The 21,763-nt window shown below is 45.2% G+C and overlaps 1 protein-coding gene across 5 annotated transcripts in view; it reads right to left on the minus strand.

Annotated features, from left to right (window-relative positions):
- LOC129832828 (calmodulin-regulated spectrin-associated protein 3-like) overlaps positions 1-21,763 on the minus strand; it is a 65,758-nt gene continuing 43,995 nt past the window's right edge. Inside the window, exons 3-18 of one of the 5 annotated variants that reach the window (XM_055896871.1) lie at positions 20,398-20,553; positions 20,132-20,218; positions 12,315-12,347; positions 10,823-10,961; positions 10,230-10,369; positions 9,710-9,794; positions 8,651-8,693; positions 8,376-8,458; positions 7,838-7,874; positions 5,467-7,660; positions 5,236-5,369; positions 4,815-5,095; positions 4,518-4,620; positions 4,141-4,259; positions 3,509-3,627; positions 1-1,102 (exon numbers count right to left, since the gene is read on the minus strand). In XM_055896871.1, the coding sequence (XP_055752846.1) occupies positions 800-1,102; positions 3,509-3,627; positions 4,141-4,259; positions 4,518-4,620; positions 4,815-5,095; positions 5,236-5,369; positions 5,467-7,660; positions 7,838-7,874; positions 8,376-8,458; positions 8,651-8,693; positions 9,710-9,794; positions 10,230-10,369; positions 10,823-10,961; positions 12,315-12,347; positions 20,132-20,218; positions 20,398-20,553 (4,056 nt within the window). In that variant the 3' untranslated portion in view covers positions 1-799. Of the gene's footprint in view, positions 1,103-3,508; positions 3,628-4,140; positions 4,260-4,517; positions 4,621-4,814; positions 5,096-5,235; positions 5,370-5,466; positions 7,661-7,837; positions 7,911-8,375; positions 8,459-8,650; positions 8,694-9,709; positions 9,795-10,229; positions 10,370-10,822; positions 10,962-12,314; positions 12,348-20,131; positions 20,219-20,397; positions 20,554-21,763 lie in introns of all 5 variants that reach the window. The other 4 variants (XM_055896868.1, XM_055896870.1, XM_055896872.1 and 1 more) reach the window with 4 other exon arrangements.

Consider the following 21,763-nt stretch of genomic DNA (forward strand, 5'->3'; position numbering starts at 1 on the left):
CCCCCCCCCCCGCCCCCCGAGCTGCGGCAGTGTGTGAGATGTTCCCTCTCACGCTCACCACCGAGTGTTTAAGGTCACAATGGATGACTGTGGACGGGGTTAGTCAAGGGGAGGCAGTGGGAAGGCAGGCAGGGTCAGGGGGGAGAAGGGAAGGCAGTAAGAGGCTGGGGGAGCCAGGCCCTGTGAGAGATAGGCCCAGTACGGTGGGAAGAAGCCTTGTTCATTCCAGTCCTATCACAACATTATTATTATTATTTTACAATCTAGGTAGATCAGGCTGGGGGGGGCAATCAGAGGCCCCTACTGGGTGTAGTGTGTGACAGATAGAGCCCTATGAATGGCTTTAGTATTAGTGATTAGCTTGCCCCCTTGTCACATGACATGTACCAATATCTCCCATACACAGAGCTGATAAGGGTCACATTCATTAGTGCACACCGTAGCAAAACATTTTGCAACGAAAAACAAGTGTTTCTTATTGGACACATTCAGGTAGTCCCTCCCTGTTTTGGTCCGTTTGCTTCCCAGTGAATACGACCCAGGTTGGTCTTAAAGGGGCAGAGACCATTCGGTTGGACAGGCGGTTTGTATAGGCACCAGTGTCATTTATTCCTTTCAGATCCCTCCGGCGGTCTAACTGACCAGCCTACTGAGCTAAAGCAGTCTCCAAATCAACAGACCAAACCAATATAAGAGAAAGGAGGGGGTTGACTGGGGGAAGAGGGGCCCCTGATTTAGATACGTCCACCTCATTCCTCTCCCGCCCATCACCACCTCCATCATTGAGATGTTCTCATTATTAGTTGGGGGTCCCCAGCTTCTTGGGGGTCCCCGGGCGCTTGCTCTGCCACAGGTGCCCGGGGATGGTGAAGGCATCGACGCTCATTGACATGGTCTTGGATGGGATGGTGGTGAACTGTTTGCGGTCCGAACTATACTTGTATATGGACTCCACCATGGCAGGGCTGATGACACGAGGCCCGATGCCCGTTAGGCGCACCATCTCCTCGATCTCTGGGTTCATGGTGTAGATGGCCCGGAACTGACAGCTGGAGTCACGGAAGAGGATGAGGAAGTGGTTGGCCTGGCACTTCTCCATCTCCTGAACCATAGAAGGAGAGGGGAAGATAAAACAATGTTAAAAACGCTTTAACAATGACAATTCAACAAATTCACATTAGAAAGAGTGAGAGCACTTTGCCAATGTAAACATATGTTTCGCATGCCAATAAAGCATTGAATTGAATTGAGAGAGAGAGAGAGAGAGAGAGGCAGAGAGAAAGAGTCCCCTAAGCAAGCTGGTCAGCAACACAATTAGACCCAACCAAATCATGAGAAAACGAAAAAAAACTATTACTTGACACATTGGAAAGAATGAACAAAAAAACTGAGCACACTACAATGCCATTTGGCCCTGAACATAGAACACAGTGGCAGAATACCTGACCACTATGTCTGACCAAAATTAAGGAAAGCTTTGACTATGTACAGACTCAGCCTTGCTATTGAGAAAGGTTGCCGTAGGCTGACCTGGCTCTCAAGAGAAGACAGGCTATGTGCATACTGCCCACAAAATTAGGTGGAAACTGACCTGCACTTCCTAACCTCCTGGCTGTGATGTATCAAATACGTATGTCATGCAATAAAATGCAAATTAATTACTTAAAAATCATACAATGTGATTTTCTGGATTTTTGTTTTAGATTCTGTCTCTCACAGTTGAAGTGTACCTATGATAAAAATGACAGACCTCTACATGCTTTGTAAGTAGGAAAACCTGCAAAATCGGCAGTGTATCAAATACGTCTTCTCCCCACTGTATATACACCACTTGGGTCCTGTTTCAGTAATAATGATATCAGACCTTCTTGTTACGTGTCTGATAATCTACCATTTATATAGGAGTGGTTAAAACAAGCTAATAATGGTCCTTTGAGTATAACAAAAAAAGTTTTGTATACTTCCACTGGTATGCCATCCAGCCCTGGAGTTTTCCCATTATTAAAGGCCCCAATTGCATCAAGCAGTTCCTCCTCTGTGATTTGGCCTTCACATGAGTCTTTCTGTACAGATGTTAATTTTACATTATTATTAGGGAAAAAATCCTTACAATTAGTTTCAGTTAGTGGAGATGGAGGCGCCTGAAAGAAAACTTATTCTTAAAGTACTTTACTTCCTCTTTCAAAATATAATTTGGTGAATCATGCGTGACTCCATCATTTGTAACAAGTTAATACATTATTTTTGGTAGCATTTCTATATTGAAGATTGAAAAAGAATTTGGTGCATTTTTCCCCATATTCCATCCAGTTCACTTTATTTTTATAATATATTACACTGAATCTTTCTTGAATAAGTTCCTCCATTTCTTTTTGTTTTTCCTCTAACTTATTCTGTGCCTCTATGGTACCGTTTTTATTGCTATCTAACTGTACTGTTAGTCCTTCAATTTCCTTTGTTAATATGGACTCTTGATCTAAATTCCTTTTGTTTTATAGATGAGTACTGAATTGCATTGCCTCTAAAGGCACACTTAAGTGTCCCATACAATACGGTGATCTGCCTGTTATGTCTGAAAAAGTCAGTTATAAATTCTTCTGTCCTAGTTCTAAACAATTTATCATCTAGTAGGCTTTGATTAAATTTCCAATATCCTCGCCCACGTGGAAATTCTGTAAGAGTAATATATATGCCAATTATGTGATGATCCGACCGCATTCTGTCCCCTATCAACACTTTTTAAACTTTTGGTGCCAGAGAGAATGGTATAAGAAAGTAGTCAAGACGACTAGCTTGATTAAGCCTCCGCCATGTATATCTCACTAGGTCAGGGTATTTAAGTCTCCATATATCCACTAATTCCAATATATCCATGACATTCATGATTTCCTTAAGTGCCTGAGGGTGATAGTTTGTAGTGTGATTTCCTTACCGGTCCATAGAGGTATTTAAGACCGTATTAAAATCTCCCACCATAATAATAGAGTCTAGTGTTGCTTGTAGAGTTGATAAATTCTTATATATATTTTCAAAGAAGCTTGGATCATCATTATTCGGACCGTATAGGTTAATAAGCCATATCTGTTTATTGTCCAATAACATATTTAAAATAATCCATCTACCTTGAGGATCTGTTTGGACAATTTGCACATTTGGATCAAAATTATTGTTAATTAAAACCATCACCCCTTTTGAATTTCTTTGCCCATGGGAGAAATATATTTCACCCCCCCCCCCCCCCCCCCCAGTTATTTTTCAACAAAACTTCATCTAAAACTGTTGAATGGGTTTCCTGTAAACAATAGATATTATATTCCTTCTCTTTTAGCCAGGTAAATACTGATCGTCTTTTCTTATTATCTGCTGGGCCATTACAATTGTAACTGGCTATACTTATTGGCACCCCTATTCCCTAAGTGCACTATAATGGATTATGGTGGTGCCATTTGGGATGCACCCATTGATTTAAAAGGATCTAAGGGGAGTTGTTGATTTAAAGATTTCTGACCTCTACAATCTTGTTTTTCTGCTGTTCGTTAACCTTGCCGGCAAGGCAGCAGCGGGAGATGGCGTTGTGGATGATGAACTTGTTGGACTTGAAGCTGGGCTCCTTGTACAGCTTGGGCCCTGGAAGCCAGCACAAATCAACACAAAAACACAATCAATACAAATAACATGCCACATATCAAAGACCAAGTACGTTCCCATATGGGCTTTCTGTTAATATGTGGTGGATTGGTTCAAACAGATACTTACGATGACATCGTATTCTCAGTATAGGCTCTGTTCCCATATCCACACTAGCATTCCACTTATGATAAAGTAATCTATCGTAAATATAAATGGTAGCGTAGATCTGTCATGATACAAGGGGATGCGTGAGATAACGAGCAGCATTAGTTCTGGTACTTTCAATATTCGGACGGGGAGGGAACATTCAAAGAGAGAGCTCTTCGTTCCAGTTCTCTTTCTTAATCGAGCATCTGGCCAATTACACAATACTTTAGTTCTGGGTTAAGTAAGATTATAGATGAATGCTAGTGTGGATATTATTGGAACAGGAATATTGGAAGAGGGTATGTCACAGTCATGGACCCTGAGTGATGGTTAACGGTAAGCTGTAACGTAAGGTAAACGTACCGGTGTATTCTGGAATGGAGGCGGGAGACGAGGCCGTGGAGGCGTTCTCCCAGTCCTTCTCTCCGTTCTGAATGGCCATTCGTCCTGGTGACATCAGCCTTGAGGGGGAGTGAGATCGGCTGTAGGGAGGAGAGGAAATTTCTTGTGAAGCATAACAAAACAATCTATATACTGGTACATAAAAGAGACAGACACTGAATCACACATTTGTTTAAAAAACAGGCCAATAGTGAGGACGGGAGCATAGTCAGACAGCTACAGGTCCCTGTGGGGGAGAAATACAACTCGTTATGGTTAACCATAGCTACCTGTGCGGTACAGTTACCATAGCTACCTGTGCAGTAAAATACAACTTGTTATGGTTGACAGTTAGTTACCTGGGAGATTTCCTGACGGCCAGTGTCCCGCTGTTGCCAGTGTCGTTAGCCATTGAGGACAGGTTCATGGTAGAGTGGGAATAGACCTTGTTGAGTTTGGAACCTAGTGAGTGAGTGAGTGAGTGAGTGAGTGAGTGAGACAGAGAGAGAGTGAGAGAGAAACACAAACACACAGAAAAAAACACATTCATATGACATCGCAATCTCCTGAGATACACAGCAACAACAAAAAAACGACAAGGAACGGCCCAGGACTGACTCAGCAATGGGAGAGCTGGCGGTGGAGTTTATATCTACCCATTAATCCCTTGGTGGGGCTGCGGGAAAGCACAGAGTCATCCCGGAACATGGTCCTGGGTCTCTGCTTCTTCACGCCACGCACCGTGGTGGGCTTCTGCCGCAACACCTTGTCCAGATCCTCCATGATCTTCAGCTGCTGCCTCCGCTCGTACTCCTGCCTGGTGAAGGTGTCTCTCCGCTGGGTCGTGCAATCCGAAGAGGGGGTACCGGGGGTCCGGGGCTGGTCCTCACCTCCACTCTTGTCTCCCCAGCCCTCGATGTTAAACCACTCAGGTCGGCTACAGGTATAGAGAGAGGAGGGGGGGGGGTAACCAATTAATCAATCAAATCAAGAAACATAAGCAGCTCCATCTAGTGGATTCAGAGAGTCGACTATTGGACAATGCAGTACTGTAAGTGGCTTGAAAACACAACACACATCGCATGCTCTTTCTGGCTCTTCTCCTCCTGATCCAGTCTGCGTCTCTTCATTTCCTCCGCCCTCTTCTGCTGTTTCTCCATCAGGGCTGCTTTCCTCTGGGCCATTTCATCCTCCGGCCGCACCTTGCCATCCTGATGGCGGACACAAACACACACATACAGATACAGGATTAGTCAGGCTAAACACATACACAGACAAACAAACACAGACACACATAGTCCGACTAACCTTAAAGAAGAAGCCGACCCCTCCCTTCATCTCGTGTTCAGTCACATCGCTCATGGAGTTGTCCATGACACTCAGGTCATCCTCGTCCCCGCGCAAGGCCGATAGAGAAATCTCGATCAGGCTGCTGCGCTTGCCATTAAACACCCCCGCCGCCGGAACATCACTCTCAAACGAGCACTCTGAGGGCGCCCCAGAGCTCCCACAACCCACACGCTCCTTTCTCCCCGAGGCCTGAGATGTGGTGGTATCCAGGTTGATGCTGAAGATGCTCTGGTCCTCGCTTGAGCCGGCGTCCGACATGTTGTCATCTAGGGCCAGCGACAGGGCCCGGGGGGTGGGGGTTGGGGCGGAGGAAGGGCTGGGGGCAGAGCTGATGTTGAAGGTGGAAGAGTTCTGGTCCCGACACTGCCAGGGGGAGGCGCGGCGCAGGTGGGGGATAGTGTCCACATTCTGAGGGGGGGTGAGCACGCGCGACAGGCCCGGCACTTTGAGGTCCTGAGGGCGGGCGTGGTAGTAGTGGGTGGCCTGGTGCTTGGGGCTCTTGGGAGGCACCGACTGGGCCCGGCGCTGGACCTGGGGCGACTTGGATGTTCTGGTGGGACTGGTGGCGTTGTGGCGGGGTGACGAGGGGGAAGAGGAGACAGAGGAAAGGTCACGGAGGGTGGACGCGCGGGACATGCGGGTCGAGGGAGGGGCCGAGGATTTGAGACTGGGCAAAATCGCCCAGGACTTGTTGCTGGAGGGAGCGACGGGCTTCTTCCTGATGAGTTGGTTCTGTTGTTCGGAGAGGCGCTGCATGTCGCTCTGCAGGGAGCTTAGTGCCGTGTTCAGCTTTGATACGGCGTTGTTGTAATCCCCCAAGGGCGCTGGCTGATGCCCTACCACCCCAACCTGTTCTCCTCCTGGCCCTGCCGCCCCTGCACCCTTCTCCCTTCTGGGTAAGGAGGCTTGCTTGTTGTCCAGGTGTGATGAAGGTTTGACGTTCCCCTCCTGCTCCACTGAGGGGCGCCGGTTCTCTTGCTGCTGCGCCTCCTGCTGCTCCTCGTCCTCCACGCGAGACAACCTTTCCTCTAGCGTCAGCCCCCTGAGGTCCTCTTCTGTGGCGGAGGTGCTGATTTGACCGCCCTCCTCCTCTCTCTCCCCCTCTCCCTGCTCCTTCTTCAACTGCAGGAAGGCGCTCTTGCCCAGTCTCTGACGGTGCTTGGCAAAGATGGCCTCAATACGTTTCTTCTGGGCCTCGATGGCCTTCCTCTTCTCCTCCAGCCGGGCTCCCAGCTCGGACATCTCGGTGGTCAGTCCAGGGCGCTTATTGGGGCTCTCCTCTTTCGACTTCTGGGGCTGGTCCACCCAGCTGGTCATCGGAGCCGTTGCTGCCGAGGCGACGGGTTCGCTGCTGCTGGCGCCGCCACTTTTAGGTGATTCGCCCACTGTCGACGGTTTCTTCTTGAGCTCAGCAAAGCTGGTCATCCCCACGCCACTGTCCAGCGCGTCGTTGTCCCCTCCACGGCCTCTGGTGTGGACAGCAGGCGTGGACTGGCCATTAGGAAGGAGAAGGAGGTCCTCAGAGGCGTCAGAGTCCATGCTCCCGTCCCTCAGCACCGAGTCGTCGTCCCGCGAGCCCTCCGAGGTGTGTCGGGTACGGGAGAAGGAGGGCTGCTCCCTGGGTGGCTGCGTCTTGCCCCCCATGGGGAGGTGGGGGTGGTACATCATCCCAGAGCGGGATGGGGCGGAGCAGCTGAGGGGTATGGGGTTAGGCGGGTGGGAGGGGTGAGCGGCGCGGCCGTTGTGTCTGGCGCTGGCCGGGTCATCGGGCGAGTGCAGGAAGAATCCGTCGGCCGCCCCATCGGGGTGGAGCCGGGGCTCCATCTTGCCCTCGTTGTGGATGATCTGCAGGGCCTCCTCGATGGTGGGCAGCTCCCCGTCCCCGTCCCCCTCTCCCAGGCCGTTCTCCTTCAGCAGCATGGGCACCACAGAGGAGCTCTGGGTGGCCCAGGAGCCTCTGTGGGAGCCAGGGGGCTTGCTGAGCAGGTGGCTAAGGTCCTCTGGGGGGGTGTAGGGCACGCAGGTCACAGTCTGGCTGGGGGCCACGTTGTCAGAGCTGACCGAGCGGGTGATGGCTCCGCCCATCACGACGTCCACGTCGCTGTCCAGGCCGAAGGGAATGCTAAATGACACGGCTGAGGACAGGGTACGACTGGACAGAGACGGAGGGAGACAGGAAGAGAGAGAGAGAGAGTTTACTTCCTGAATTGACTTAATTGAAATAGAATTAACCCCAACCTTTGTATTGAGATACAACTGAAATATGGAGCTAACAGAGAGAGAGAGACAGAGAGAGAGACAGAGAGAGAGACAATGAGATGGGGCCTACCTGAAAGGCTTCTTGGTCCATGTTCTCCCAGCTCCCTCTACATGAGACATGGAGGCAGACTGAGTCAGATATCCTGTACACACACACACACACACACCACACACACACACACACACACACACACACACACACACAAAAGACACACAAGACAGAGCATGCAAAGATGCACAAACACCAACACAAATAGCACAAAAAACAGAGACAGAAAAAGCTTTACATGGACCCACTGATAAACACATGCAGACCACACAGTTACAAAAGATGCAATGGCATCCTCACCAGACCTGGGTGCAAACTTAACTATCTGTTCTCCCTCAAATACTTTGAGGAGCAATTGATTGAGCATGCCTGCCTGTGGTCGCAGATGAAAGGGGTTTGCGCTTTCGGGACTATTCCATTGCTTTCATTGTGCCAGGAAAGCTCATCAATCAATCAGTTTTGTATTATATGTACTATGTATAATTATGTTGTTTTATTGTAAATAAAACAAATACTATTTGAACCCGGATGTTCTGCAGAGAACAGAAGTGTGACAGACCTAAATGATGGGATGGCGCAGGCCCTGGCGACACTGGTGAGGAGATGGGCAGGAATGGCTTCTTGAAGATGGAAGGCGAGCCGCTGAAATACAGACAAAAATTTGATTCAAGTTTAAGTTGATTTGCCATATGTAATAAATACAATGGAAATCTACTCACTCACCAGCACTCACAATAAACTTTCACTCTAAAGATACCATTCCTGAAATAGATCACTTCATATTTTCTATATTAGTGGTAATGTTAGTGATTATGACTGTGCGAGCTGCTGTACCTATTATTGCTCAAACTGGTTGGCTTGAGCAGTGCAGAAGCATCTGGAATAAAACAAACGGTCTCATTAGTCAAATATCGACACAGCCATTTAGGCCTACACAGGAATCACATAAGACTTTGGCTTGAATGTATCAAGCATCTCAAAAGTAGAAGTGCTTGATATAGGATCAGTTTAGCCTTTTTTATCACAATGAATAAGATATGGACAGAGAGGACCTGATCCTAGACCAGCACTTCTACTCAGAGTCGCTTTATGAATATAGGCCTAGGGGTGTATTCAGTGAGGCAAAACGCTTTGAATATTGCAGATAGAAATGTAATAACTAGAGCTGACATAATTACCTATTCTACTTGACAGACCATCTGTTCTATAGGACACATTTCTACGTGTCAAAGACCCCAGCCATAGACTGTTCTCTCTACTAACGCATTGCAAGCGGTACCAGAGTGCCAAGTCTAGGACAAAAAGGCTTCTCAACAGTTTTAACCCCTAAGCCATAAGACTCCTGAACAGGTAATCAAATGGCTACCCGGACTATTTGCATTGTATGCCCCCTTCCCAAACACTCTTTTTACGCTGCTGCTAGTCTCTGTTTATCATATGCATAGTCACTTTAACAATACATTCATGTACATACTACCTCAATTGGGCCAACCAACCAGTGCTCCCGCACATTGGCTAACCGGGCTATCTGCATTGTGTCCCACCCACCAACCCCTCTTTTACGCTACTGCACCTCTCTGTTTTTCATATAGGCATAGTCACTTTAACCATATCTACATGTACATACTACCTCAATCAGCCTGACTAACCGGTGTCTGTATGTAGCCTCGCTACTGTATATAGCCTGTCTTTTTACTGTTGTTTTATTTCTTTACTCACCTATTGTTCACCTAACACCTTTTTTTGCACTATTGTGTATGTGTGTGGTAAGTAAGCATTTCACTGTAAGGTCTACACCTGTTGTATTCGGCACACGTGACAAATAAACTTTGATTTGATTTGAATGTTTTGTAACATTGCATCCTCCTGAACAGGGCCCAGCAAAACACTTACCAGTGGTGTTCAGAGGCTGAACAAACTCTGGCCTCCGTACCTCAAACCAACCCAGCAGCTCTGCTAGGAAACTCATCATGTTGACCTGAACATACCAGAGAAACAGTTAAAGGGCCCCTGTAATGCCGTTTCGATCTCCATAACAAATCATTCCTGGGTATCAATAAAGTTATATGCTCTAATAGTTTTATTACAAAAATGGCATCTAGCCCCAGTTGGCTAAACACTCTCTGTATAAGACAATCTAGGCAGTGACATATATTTAGCCATATATTTCTAAATACATGGCTTTGAGGGCAAGACAATGTGTAGATCAGAGCTCTCCAACCCTGTTTCTGGAGCGCTACCATCTTGTAGGTTTGTACTACAACCCTAGTCTAGCACACCTAATAATAAGCCAAATGAATCAGGTTAGTTACAACTGGGGTTGAAGCAAAAACCTACAGGAAGGTAACGCTCCAGGAAAAGGGTTGGTGTAGATGTGGCTATATGGGCCCACAATGAGGTGGGGGTGTAGTACCTGGAGCTCCTGTGGGGTGTAGAGCAGGTCCTCCAACACCAGGGGGCAGCAGCTCTTCAGACAGCTGTCACAGAACTCTCGGATCAGCTGCAGGTTGTACAGGCTGTCTGCCACCGCCATGGACTCCTTCATACACACATCTGAAGAAGAAAACGAGGATTACTTTATTATCTAATTATACACGGAAGACCGATGGAAATTCGACTTCCGCTTTATCCCGACCCCTCCGAAAGTCACACATACAGGTTGGAGAGGCTAGGGCACAGGGAAGCCGTATTGCGACACCCATTTAACACAGGAACGGTACAATGAGCAGGTAGTCAGGTCATGGAGCCTAAACATCTAACACAGGACAATGAGAGGGTAGTACAGTAAGTGTTATGATACACTGCACACAGTATGTTACTGTATTAAAGGTAGTGTGGTTTAAACCTAATTGGAACCTTGTGACATAGTAAGCTAGGCTTTTTAGACAAACCCCCAGACATGTACTATATTATATTGGACAACTGTACACTAGTCCAGTGTTTTTAATTTGTATATCAAATACTGTCAAGTTCATTTTTATCATGTGGTTTTATGTATATACGTACCCTCTAGTCGCAACAGGCTGGGGCAGTAGTAGTGTATAATAGCAGCGATGGCACAACCGTTGGAGAGGTCTTTGACTTCAGTCACCACCGGAAACGTAGGCTTCTGTTTAGACAGCGTCTTATCCGTTCTGTAGCGGATCTTAGATGGGGGGTGAGAGTGAGAGTGAGAGTGTGAGTGAGAGTGAGAGAGAGAGAGAAAATAGAGGGACATCATTGAGTGAGTATGGGAGAGTTAGGGAGATGTCCAGGCTGTACAGTTCAATGCAAGTTCAATGCAATACCTTTGATGTTTGCATTTGGAGAGCTCGTTCAAGGCCAATGTTCTTAAAAAACACAGGTCGACAACAGCGCAAACAGTACACACACACATACAAACACCACCCATCAGGCTCGAGGATAACGTGACCAACAACGTGCTCCTAGAGAAAAGAGAGAATAAAAGGGGTGGAGGTGGAGAGAGAACAGATAACATGCCATGGAAGTGGAGAAGAGAAAGGTGCAGCCAACCAGTCAGCAGAAGGCATGGGGAGAAAGAGAATGTCTGCGTTCAAAATGGCACCCTACTCCCTATATAGTGCACTACTCTTGACTATATAGTGCACTACTCTTGACTAGGGTCCTGTTCAAAAGGGAATAGGGTGCCATTTTGGATGCAACCCTAGAATGAGTCCAGAGACAGCGAGGGCTTTGTCAGTGGAATGTAGGCCAGGAGAGAGAGTCTCATCGGAGGAAGATATTTAACCCAACCTGACACAGGTGAGACTATTCAGGTTGAGACTATTCAGGTATTAGACAACGACTGAACTGAACACAGCCAGCACAGTGTCAACGCTATCAGCAGACTAATAACTGGGGTCTGTTCAGGAGAGTGTAATGTTACACAATAGTCCCAATCAAATAGAAACGTATAATGTAAAACAGCTATGACTATCAGCCATGTTAGAATTGGGAATCTGTCACATCTACTTGTTGTATCTGCACTGTTCATAATGTTTCACCTCACATAAATGGCCTACACCACAAGCTCATTACTTCTTACTCTATGGGCCCTGGCTAAAAGTAATCCAACAAATAGGGAACACGGTGCCATTTGGGACTCAAAACAATGACTGGCTGGTGGCTAGAAACTAAAACCTCCCTCACACAAGGTCCTTTTTAAGACAGAGCCGACCAGAGGGAATGGTTTCTAGCATGAACGTTTTTTCACATTTCCAGAGCCCTTATAGTGCACTACTCTTGTCTAGGATTACAAGTGATTTATGTCCAACAACAACACCCTACCCTTCTCTGCCACCCCCTGTGATATCAGCCCAAGGAAATGTAAAGAGAAGCAGTATGCCTGCATTATTATATTGTTCCAACAGGGGGAGAGACAGAGAGAGAAAAACAGAACAGACCTTTAATTTGAAAATCTAATAATAGAGAAAATATGAAGATGGAGAGAAAGATAAGAAATGACAACAGAGGAGGAGAAGAAAGAGGAGGGACTTACAGGGACAAGTTTCCAGTACCAGCAAGTGGGACACTGTCAGAGAGGAGGAAAGAGTGAAGGAAAGAAAGAGAAAGAGAGGAAAGTGGGGAAGGAGAAGACAGGAGGAGAGGAGACTGTCGGTACTTTAGTAGGATAGTTAAGTAGGATAGTTAAGAGGATAGTTAAGAGGAGAAAGACAGCTTTGAAGAGGGTATATATATATATATATATACAGTGGGGCAAAAAAGTATTTAGTCAGCCACCAATTGTGCAAGTTCTCCCACTTAAAGATGAGAGGCCTGTAATTTTCATCATAGGTACACTTCAACTATGACTGACAAAATTAGAAGAAAAAAATCCAGAAAATCACATTGTAGGATTTTTTATGAATTTATTTGCAAATTATGGTGGAAAATAAGTATTTGGTCACCTACAAACAAGTAAGATTTCTGGCTCTCACAGAGAGCCTTCTTTAAGAGGCTCCTCTGTCCTCCACTCGTTACCTGTATTAATGGCACCTGTTTGAACTTGTTATCAGTATAAAAGACACCTGTCCACAACCTCAAACAGTCACACTCCAAACTCCACTATGGCCAAGACCAAAGAGCTGTCAAAGGACACCAGAAACAAAATTGTAGACCTGCACCAGGCTGGGAAGACTGAATCTGCAATAGGTAAGCAGCTTGGTTTGAAGAAATCAACTGTGGGAGCAATTATTAGGAAATGGAAGACATACAAGACCACTGATAATCTCCCTCGATCTGGGGCTCCACGCAAGATCTCACCCCGTGGGGTCAAAATGATCACAAGAACCACACGGGGGGACCTTGTGAATGACCTGCAGAGAGCTGGGACCAAAGTAACAAAGCCTACCATCAGTAATACACTACGCCGCCAGGGACTCAAATCCTGCAGTGCCAGACGTGTCCCCCTGCTTAAGCCAGTACATGTCCAGGCCCGTCTGAAGTTTGCTAGAGAGCATTTGGATGATCCAGAAGAAGATTGGGAGAATGTCATATGGTCAGATGAAACCAAAATATAAGTTTTTGGTAAAAACTCAACTCGTCGTGTTTGGAGGACAAAGAATGCTGAGTTGCATCCAAAGAACACCATACCTACTGTGAAGCATGGGGGTGGAAACATCATGCTTTGGGGCTGTTTTTCTGCAAAGGGACCAGGACGACTGATCCGTGTAAAGGACAGAATGAATGGGGCCATGTATCGTGAGATTTTGAGTGAAAACCTCCTTCCATCAGCAAGGGCATTGAAGATGAAACGTGGCTGGGTCTTTCAGCATGACAATGATCCCAAACACACCGCCCGGGCAACGAAGGAGTGGCTTCGTAAGAAGCATTTCAAGGTCCTGGAGTGGCCTAGCCAGTCTCCAGATCTCAACCCCATAGAAAATCTTTGGAGGGAGTTGAAAGTCCATGTTGCCCAGCAACAGCCCAAAAACATCACTGCTCTAGAGGAGATCTGCATGGAGGAATGGGCCAAAATACCAGCAACAGTGTGTGAAAACCTTGTGAAGACTTACAGAAAACGTTTGACCTCTGTCATTGCCAACAAAGGGTATATAACAAAGTATTGAGATAAACTTTTGTTATTGACCAAATACTTATTTTCCACCATAATTTGCAAATAAATTCATTAAAAATCCTACAATGTGATTTTCTGGATTTTTTTTCTCATTTTGTCTGTCATAGTTGAAGTGTACCTATGATGAAAATTACAGGCCTCTCTCATCTTTTTAAGTGGGAGAACTTGCACAATTGGTGGCTGACTAAATACGTTTTTGCCCCACTGTATATATATAGCCTAAAAATCATACAACCAGTAAACTTTATGTTGAGATACTGGTAACTGCCAAAATAAAGTAAACACTAGAGTAAATGAGGGATACGAAAGCAGGTGCTTCCAGACAGGTGTGGTTCCTGAGTTAATTAAGCAATTAAAACATTCCATCAAAATTAGGGTCATGTATAAAAATGCCCAGCTGCCTGTTATTCTGGCTATCATGGCAAGAAGATATCTCAGTTACTTTGAAAAAGGGGTCTCAAGGGAGAATAGGGGGTTTAAAGGGTGTGTGTGTGTGTCTCAGTCACCAGATCTCAACCCAATTGAACACTTATTGGAGATTCTGGAGCGGTGCCTGAGACAGCGTTTTCCACCACCATCAACAAAACACCAAATTATGGAATTTCTCATGGAAGAATGTTGTCGCATCCCTCCAAACTTCTAGGATCTATGCCAAGGCGCATTGAAGCTGTTTTGGCGGTTTGTGGTGCCCAACACAGTGTTTCCTTTATTTTGGTAGTTACCTGTACAAGCACCAGGGTACTAGGGAGATTGCATGTATAGTGTGTGCGTAGGAGACTATAAACTTAATTTATAGTTAAGATACATATCTTACAAGCACACTGTGTAAAACATGCTTGTTCATAGGACATGTTTACGTCAGTGTTTTAATAGCATGTAATCCATGAGATTAATGTGCATGTATTACACAATGCATTGTGTAATGTGAGTGCTGTTGACATAAATACTGTATGCATCCTAAATGGCACCCTATTCCATACATAGTGCACTACTTTTGACCAGGGCCCTATATAGATCCACTATATAGGGAATAGGGTGCCATTTTTTTCCAATTTAAAAGGTTTTATTAAGTTTTCTTGTTTTTCCATCAACCAACAAAACACATTCCACATTCACAGATGTGACAGACTTAAAAAATAAATAAAATAACAATAATAAAAATATTATAAATAAAAAAATATATTTAAAAAAACTTGCCACAGCACTATTAAGGTTCTTATTAGCTATTTCCAGCCTTAGCTGAGACGACAAGCAAATCATTTGTTTCTTCAGCACCTTACACAACATGCATCTGCTCATTTCCCTAATCACCCCATTCACTCTGTCCAATTTGAAATATAGTTGAGTAGCGGAGACCAGAGTCTATCAAACTTGGGCTGTCTCTTGCGGAGGTCATAAGTGAGCTTTTCAAGAGGGAGAAAGTCAACAATTTGGTCAATCCACATTTTAAATGTAGGAGAAGAATTAGAAGCCCACAATAGAAGAATACATTTCTTAGCAAAGTATGTGATAGTCATAAACAAATTTCCTCTGTCAGGATCAAGAACAAAGTCCTGCTGGGCATTAAGATAGCTAGATACACGGGGTCATATCAAACTGTACATCTAGTATTTTCTGCGCAGCAGTATGTATAGATTGCCAAAATCTGGCAATCTCTCTACAGCTCCAAAATACATGCATATAGGTTCCACTTTCAGAGGTACATATTTTACAGTTAGGAGAAATGTAGGTTTTCATTCTATGGAGTCTCATTGGAGAGTAATAAAAAAGTGTAAAAAATGTGTAATTAGATTCTTTCATTTTTACATTAGTAGAGGAGCAGTATACCCTGTCGCAAACCTCCGCCCATAACTCACTGATAGTCAGACCAAGGTCCTTTTTCCAGATTATTTTCAAAATAGTAAAGGAGGAGCCCCCTTTCTCAGAAAGGAGTCTATAGATATAGATTTTGCCTTTAATAGATTGTGCTGTAGCAAGAAGGGTTTCAACTTCATTCAGCTGAGCGCTAAACCTCCTCTTGGAAGTAAATGACGAAATGACATGTCTAATTTCCTTTAAAAAAATGTAATGGGATCTTGGCACATTGAATTCACTGCAGAGATCTTGAAAGGATTTCAGTGTAGTGGTTTTCTGATGAAATAGGTCTGAAAAGGTCCTGATTCCTAGAGTATGCCAAAGAATAAAGTTGGCATCACTCAGGGCTTTTGGCAAGTCTGTGTTGCATACTATAGGCGAGTGAGAACATATTTGTGAGGAAATGCACAGGTATTTCTTACAGTCCCTCCACGCTTCAAAGGTTTTGGCTATGTTGCTCACTTCACTAAAGTTATTAATGAATATAATTGAGCATAGGGGCAATGAACCACAGCATTGGGCTTCTATCTGAATCCACGTTGAGACTTGTCTGTTTGTGATCCATGTTATTAGCATGTTGCAGATTTGGGCAGACCAGTGGTACAATTGAAGGGAAGGAAGGGCAAGACCACCCTTAGATTCAGGTTTCAATAGAGTGGAGAACTTGATCCTAGGTTTTTTTATTGCCCCATATACATTTGGTGATGCTTTGGTTAGTTGTTGTGCAAAAGGAAACTGGGAGATAGCATGGGAGCATCTGAAATAAATAGTTCAATCTAGGGAGGATGTTCATACGGATGACATTAACTCTTACAACTAAGCTAATTGGGAGTAGATCCAGGTTTGGAGATCGTTCTTGATTCGATCCAGGAGTGGAAGATAATTTTCCTTGAAAAGGCTATTCAGATCTGGTGTTACGAAGATCCCAAGGTATTGTAACCCTCGTCTTCCATTGGAACGGACATAGTGTCTTCATAGAGCTGGTGAGTGTTAAATTGAGAGGGCAAACAGTAGATTTGTTAAAATTTATATCCTGAAAACTTGCCATACTGAGAAATTGATTCTAAAATGGGAGGGAGGGATTCTTGTGCTGCAGGACGCCTGCAGAAACACCCATAATACTTGGATGGCTCCTTATCAACTCTCCCAGAGGCTCCGCCCCCAACAAGTAGAGCAGGGGGGACAGCGAGCACCCTTGTTTGTGCCCCGTCCCAAAGGGAATCTGTCAGAGTTCAGTCCGTTAGTCGTCACCATGGCATTTGGATGAGAGTATAGGGACTTAATCCATTTAATAAAAAGTTTGGGCCCATATAGAACTTTTCTAAGACTGAGAACAGAAAGCGTCCTGTAGAACGCTTTCTCAGCATCCAGTGAAGCCAGCAGGACAGGGGTCTTCTGTGCGTTTACTTGATCAATAATATCAAAAAGACGGCAAATGATATCAGAAGAGTACCTGTCTCTAATAAATCCAGTTTGGTACGCTTTTATTATTTTGGGAAGAAGAGTGTTTAGTCTTTTGGCGAGCAATTTGGTAATTATTTTGTAGTGGAAATCCAACAAGCTTATGGGCCGGAATGACGAGCAGGATAGGGGGTCCTTGTCTTTTTTGAGCAACACTGTAATGTGAGCTGTGTGCATAGAGTCTGGGAGAGCTCAGTTTTTGCAAAAATCATCCAGCATTGGCATGAAAATAGGGCTATTAGGTGGCATGGAGGTAATTGCCTCCAGGACCTCATCAGGATTGAAGGGGGAGTTGAGATCTTCTTGGTCGATCTCTGATAGTTTAGGTAGCGAGATTCCCTCTAGGAAGGAATGGAGTTCTGCCTCCGTATGTTCTCTCAGAAGTATATAGTTTGTAGTAAAAATCATGAAAAGTTAAATTGATCTTTTTTGGGTCATATGTGACCTCGTCCTCTGCTGTTCGGATAGCCATGATTGTACGCTCTGACTGCTCTTTTTTAAATTGGTAAGCAAGCAATCTACTAGGCCTATTGCTATAGTCATGGTATTTCTGTTTAGTAAAGAAAACTTTTTTTAATCTTCCGAGTATAGTCCAAATTCAGTTTGGCTTTGGCTGCTTTAAGTTGACTCCAGGAGGTGCTGTCTGGGGATTGTTTATGTACTTTTTCACAGCGTTCCAGCTCCCTCTCAAGATCTAGCCTGTGTGCTTCCATTGCTTTTTTCTTTGAAGAAGCATATGCAATTACATGACCTCTTAGTGTGGCTTTGGCAGTGTCCCACATTGTGGCCGGAGAAACAGGAGAGTCTTTGTTGTCTTGTGTGTAGTTGTCTATCCATGTAGTTACTAATGTATGGAAGGCTTCGTTTGATAACATGGAGGTGTTGAATTTCCAGCTCTTTGACCTCAGAATGTTTTTGCAGAGGTCAAAGCGGAGGTGAACAAAGGCGTGATTTGAAAGTGATATGGGTCGGATTGTACAAGTGGCTGAATTTATGAAAATCTTTGGGATAGAAATGTAATCTATAAGGGAGTAGGTGTTATGGACATTAGAGTAGTATGTATAGTCCATAGATGAGCTATTAGTCTCTCTCCAGATATCTATCAGTCCCATCTCTTTAGTAAGAGAGTTCAACATCTTTGCAGATCTAGGATTTGTGGTGGGGACTTAAGATGATTTGTCCAGGGTTGGGTTGAGGGTACAATTCAAATTTCCAGCAAAAGGAAACACAATGCTCATTGAACAGGGTTATCATTTTCAACATGAAAACAGGACTATCTGTGTTAGGGGCGTATATGTTTAAGATGGTAACTGGTTGCCCATACAGTGACCCAGCTATCAGAATAAAATCTCCCCTCTGGATCAGATATGTTTTTGTCAATTATGAATGGAACATGCTAATGGATAAGTATGGCTGTACCTCTACTGTTTGATTTGAAAGATGAGAAATACACCTGTCCCACCCAAGCTCTTCTGAGTTGAGCATGTTCGGCATCACAGAGGTATGTCTCTTGTAACAGTGCAATGTCTGCTTTTTCCTTTTTTTAGAGCACATAGTATCTTTTTCCGTATTATTGCATGACCTAGACCATGGCTGTTCCATGTCAATAGATTTAAGGTTTTTAGTCAACGTCATCGAACAGTAATGGAACTCTAGTGCAAGTCATCTCTGGGTAAAGGTGGATAATAGTTACAGTTGCGATCACATAAGAAAAACACCCCAGCCGAGTTCCCAAACAACTCGACATATCCCGTTGGATCTATTACTACCCCCACGCTCAGTCTCAATTCTGTGTACCGGGGAAAAAAAAAAAAAAAAAAAAAAACGTGAATAGTTAGCAACGTCTCCCCCTCCCCACCAAAGAAATGCCTCATCCTCTCCGCCCCACATTGAGTAAGTGACAACGTAGCCCCCATCCAGGCCACATTAAAGAAGAGGGAGAAAATAGAATCTATAGCCCAGCCTACATATACCTCCCCCAAGGGACATAGGGCTAATCGTTTGGACGGGAATTAAAAGTAGGCTGAAACGTTAGTAGGCCTAGGTTATGCTATAGAGCCTATCCCTCTCAACTAAAATAAAATGAATATAAATTAGATGGCTATAATGACATTTAGCAGGGCGGGTGGTTCTTTGGATGGCGGCTATAAGTTGTCTTACATTCTTTAGTAATAACAGTAATCACTTTTAGTCATTGGTCCATTTCTCAGTGACCAGGATTGTCCTTCAAAAAACGTTTTGCCTCTTCAGGAGTTTTGAAGTGTCGCAGGGCTCTTTGGTTAAGAATCCTGAGCTCGTTTCGGTATTTGAATCCCCTAAGATGCCTCGGTCAATGGAGTATTTCTTAAAACTTATCAAACTCTCGCCGCTTTCGGCGTATTCCAGCTGACAGGTCCTGGTGTAAAGTGAGTTTGGCGTTTCCCACTGTAATGGTGTTGATTTTCTCCCCCTGTAGGACTCGTTCCTTGTCGGTGAATCTCATGAAACGTATGGTGATTGGGCGCGGTGGTTGTCTGGCTGCTGGTGGGGGCCTGTTGAGTTCTGTACATTGGGATCTCAGCCCAGAAAGGATGTCTTCAAAAGAGTGCGAGGTTGGCATTTGTTGGGCCTCGGGGGGGGTCCTCTTGCTCCTGGCTAATGGCGGTGGGCTTTTTCTGAAGCTAGCTGCTTCTTGGAGGCTTTTTCCACCGCTAATGCTCGAGTACGGGTAAAAATGTCACCTGTAGTGTCACCTTTTGTAGCCACCATTACTTTGTGACTGAAGCTAAAGGAGTTTTAACTTGAAGTGGAGGTAAGATTAAGAATTGGAAACGACTTGTGCGGAGCTCTTAGTTCATGCGGCCATCTCGTTCAAGGGTCACGTGATCCCCGGGTGCCATTTTTGACACAGACGATGTGTAGTACATGTGTAGTGTAATACTTACCGAAGGCTGAACAGGCTGTGGCTCTGTGCTGTCCTGAGATGGGTCACCCTGCGCACCCTCTGTTTTCTCTCTCAGCCTCTGATTCAACTGGGGGGGGGGGGGGGGGGGAATGGGATGGTGGAAAGCCACACGTTATAAGTATGTATATTTTGTACTCACATATAAATTGGGTTATGAAATCATGACTCAGCGACAGAGAGCGAGACAGAGAGAACGAGAGAGACACAGACAGATACAGACAGAGAGTGAGTCCTCCTTGTCCTTACCCCGTTCACCCAGTGGAGAAGGGTGTTCTCCCAGCTGGCTCCTCCCACTCCACCCAGAAGCTCCTCCCCTGCCGCCGCACCAGACATCCTCACTGCGCTCACCATCTCCATGGCGCCCAACGACATCAGGGCATCCATCACCGCCAGGTGGGCACTCTGCACCAATCACAGCAAAGTGAACAGGAAAGTGTCAGCATTGGAACAGTCAGGGGAGGTAGCTGTGGGATTGGCTGGCTGGCCACCAAACCCAGATGACATGTATTACCGCATCCATTAATTATGGCTAATGCAATAACGGTGCACTATGTAGGGAATAGAGTGCCATTTGGAACACAAACTCAGACTGCTCTGACAAAGCATGGTCCATGTTAATGTGGCAGAGCTAGTGAGATGAGATCACACCAGGCTGCAGTATGGAAGGTGCTCCGGTCAATACTACATCCAGCCACTAGGGGACTCCAAGAACCACAGCTCTGAGTCAGCAGAAAGCGTGGTAGTGACCAGAGGAGAGGAGTAAAGAAGTGAGAGCTTGTCTGAGTGAACTTTGGAACATCTGTGCTATCATGATAACAGCCCTTTTTACTCTGTGTACTTTCTCCTCTCTGCCCCTTCACTGTATACTTTCTCTTTCTTCCTCCTCATCAGTGTGTGTGTGTGTGTGTGTTTTCTCCCTCCTCTCTGCTATGAGATATGGCAGCATGACTCATGGATGACAGGTTGCAGGATACAGTTTGGTTCTGTACAGTGTTGTTCTGTAATCAACTCACTAGGGATGGCTCAGTGAGAGAGCAGCACAAACCGCAGGAATCCTGTGGCGCAGTGTGTGTGTGTGTGTGTGTGTGTGTGAGAGAGAGAGTGCAAAACTATACACTCAAAACCCCTTTCACACCAACACAACCATACAATATAGTGTATCAAATTACACAACATAAAAAAGGGCACAACAATAGCTTCCCTTGACACATCCCTAACTGAAACTGGGGTATTTCCAGCCAACCCCCAAGTGCAGGGTGCATTGCTTCTCTTCCTCTCCTTCTCTCATAGCCCTAAATCATGATAGTTCCGTTTCTCAAAGCTAGCTAGAGCCCCAGTACCTTTTCTCATAGCCAAACTTATTAGTGCCTTTAGTTCTCATGGTCAAACCCATTACATTGCGCTCTCATGGCCAGAGCCCATTAAAACACACCAACAACATGATCAGCTCACTCAGGCGAGAGCTCCTTAGCACCCATAAGAGGGTTAGCTCGTTATCGGTCTAATGCTGCCTCCCTCCATGCTTACCATGGGGCATGGTCAGGGATGGGCAACTTTGATGGGGTCGGGGTCCAAAAAAGTCCAAACTCATAATAAGGGGTACAATTCTACA

The sequence above is a fragment of the Salvelinus fontinalis genome, chromosome 34, assembly GCF_029448725.1.
Source record: "Salvelinus fontinalis isolate EN_2023a chromosome 34, ASM2944872v1, whole genome shotgun sequence".
Lineage (NCBI taxonomy): Eukaryota > Metazoa > Chordata > Actinopteri > Salmoniformes > Salmonidae > Salvelinus > Salvelinus fontinalis.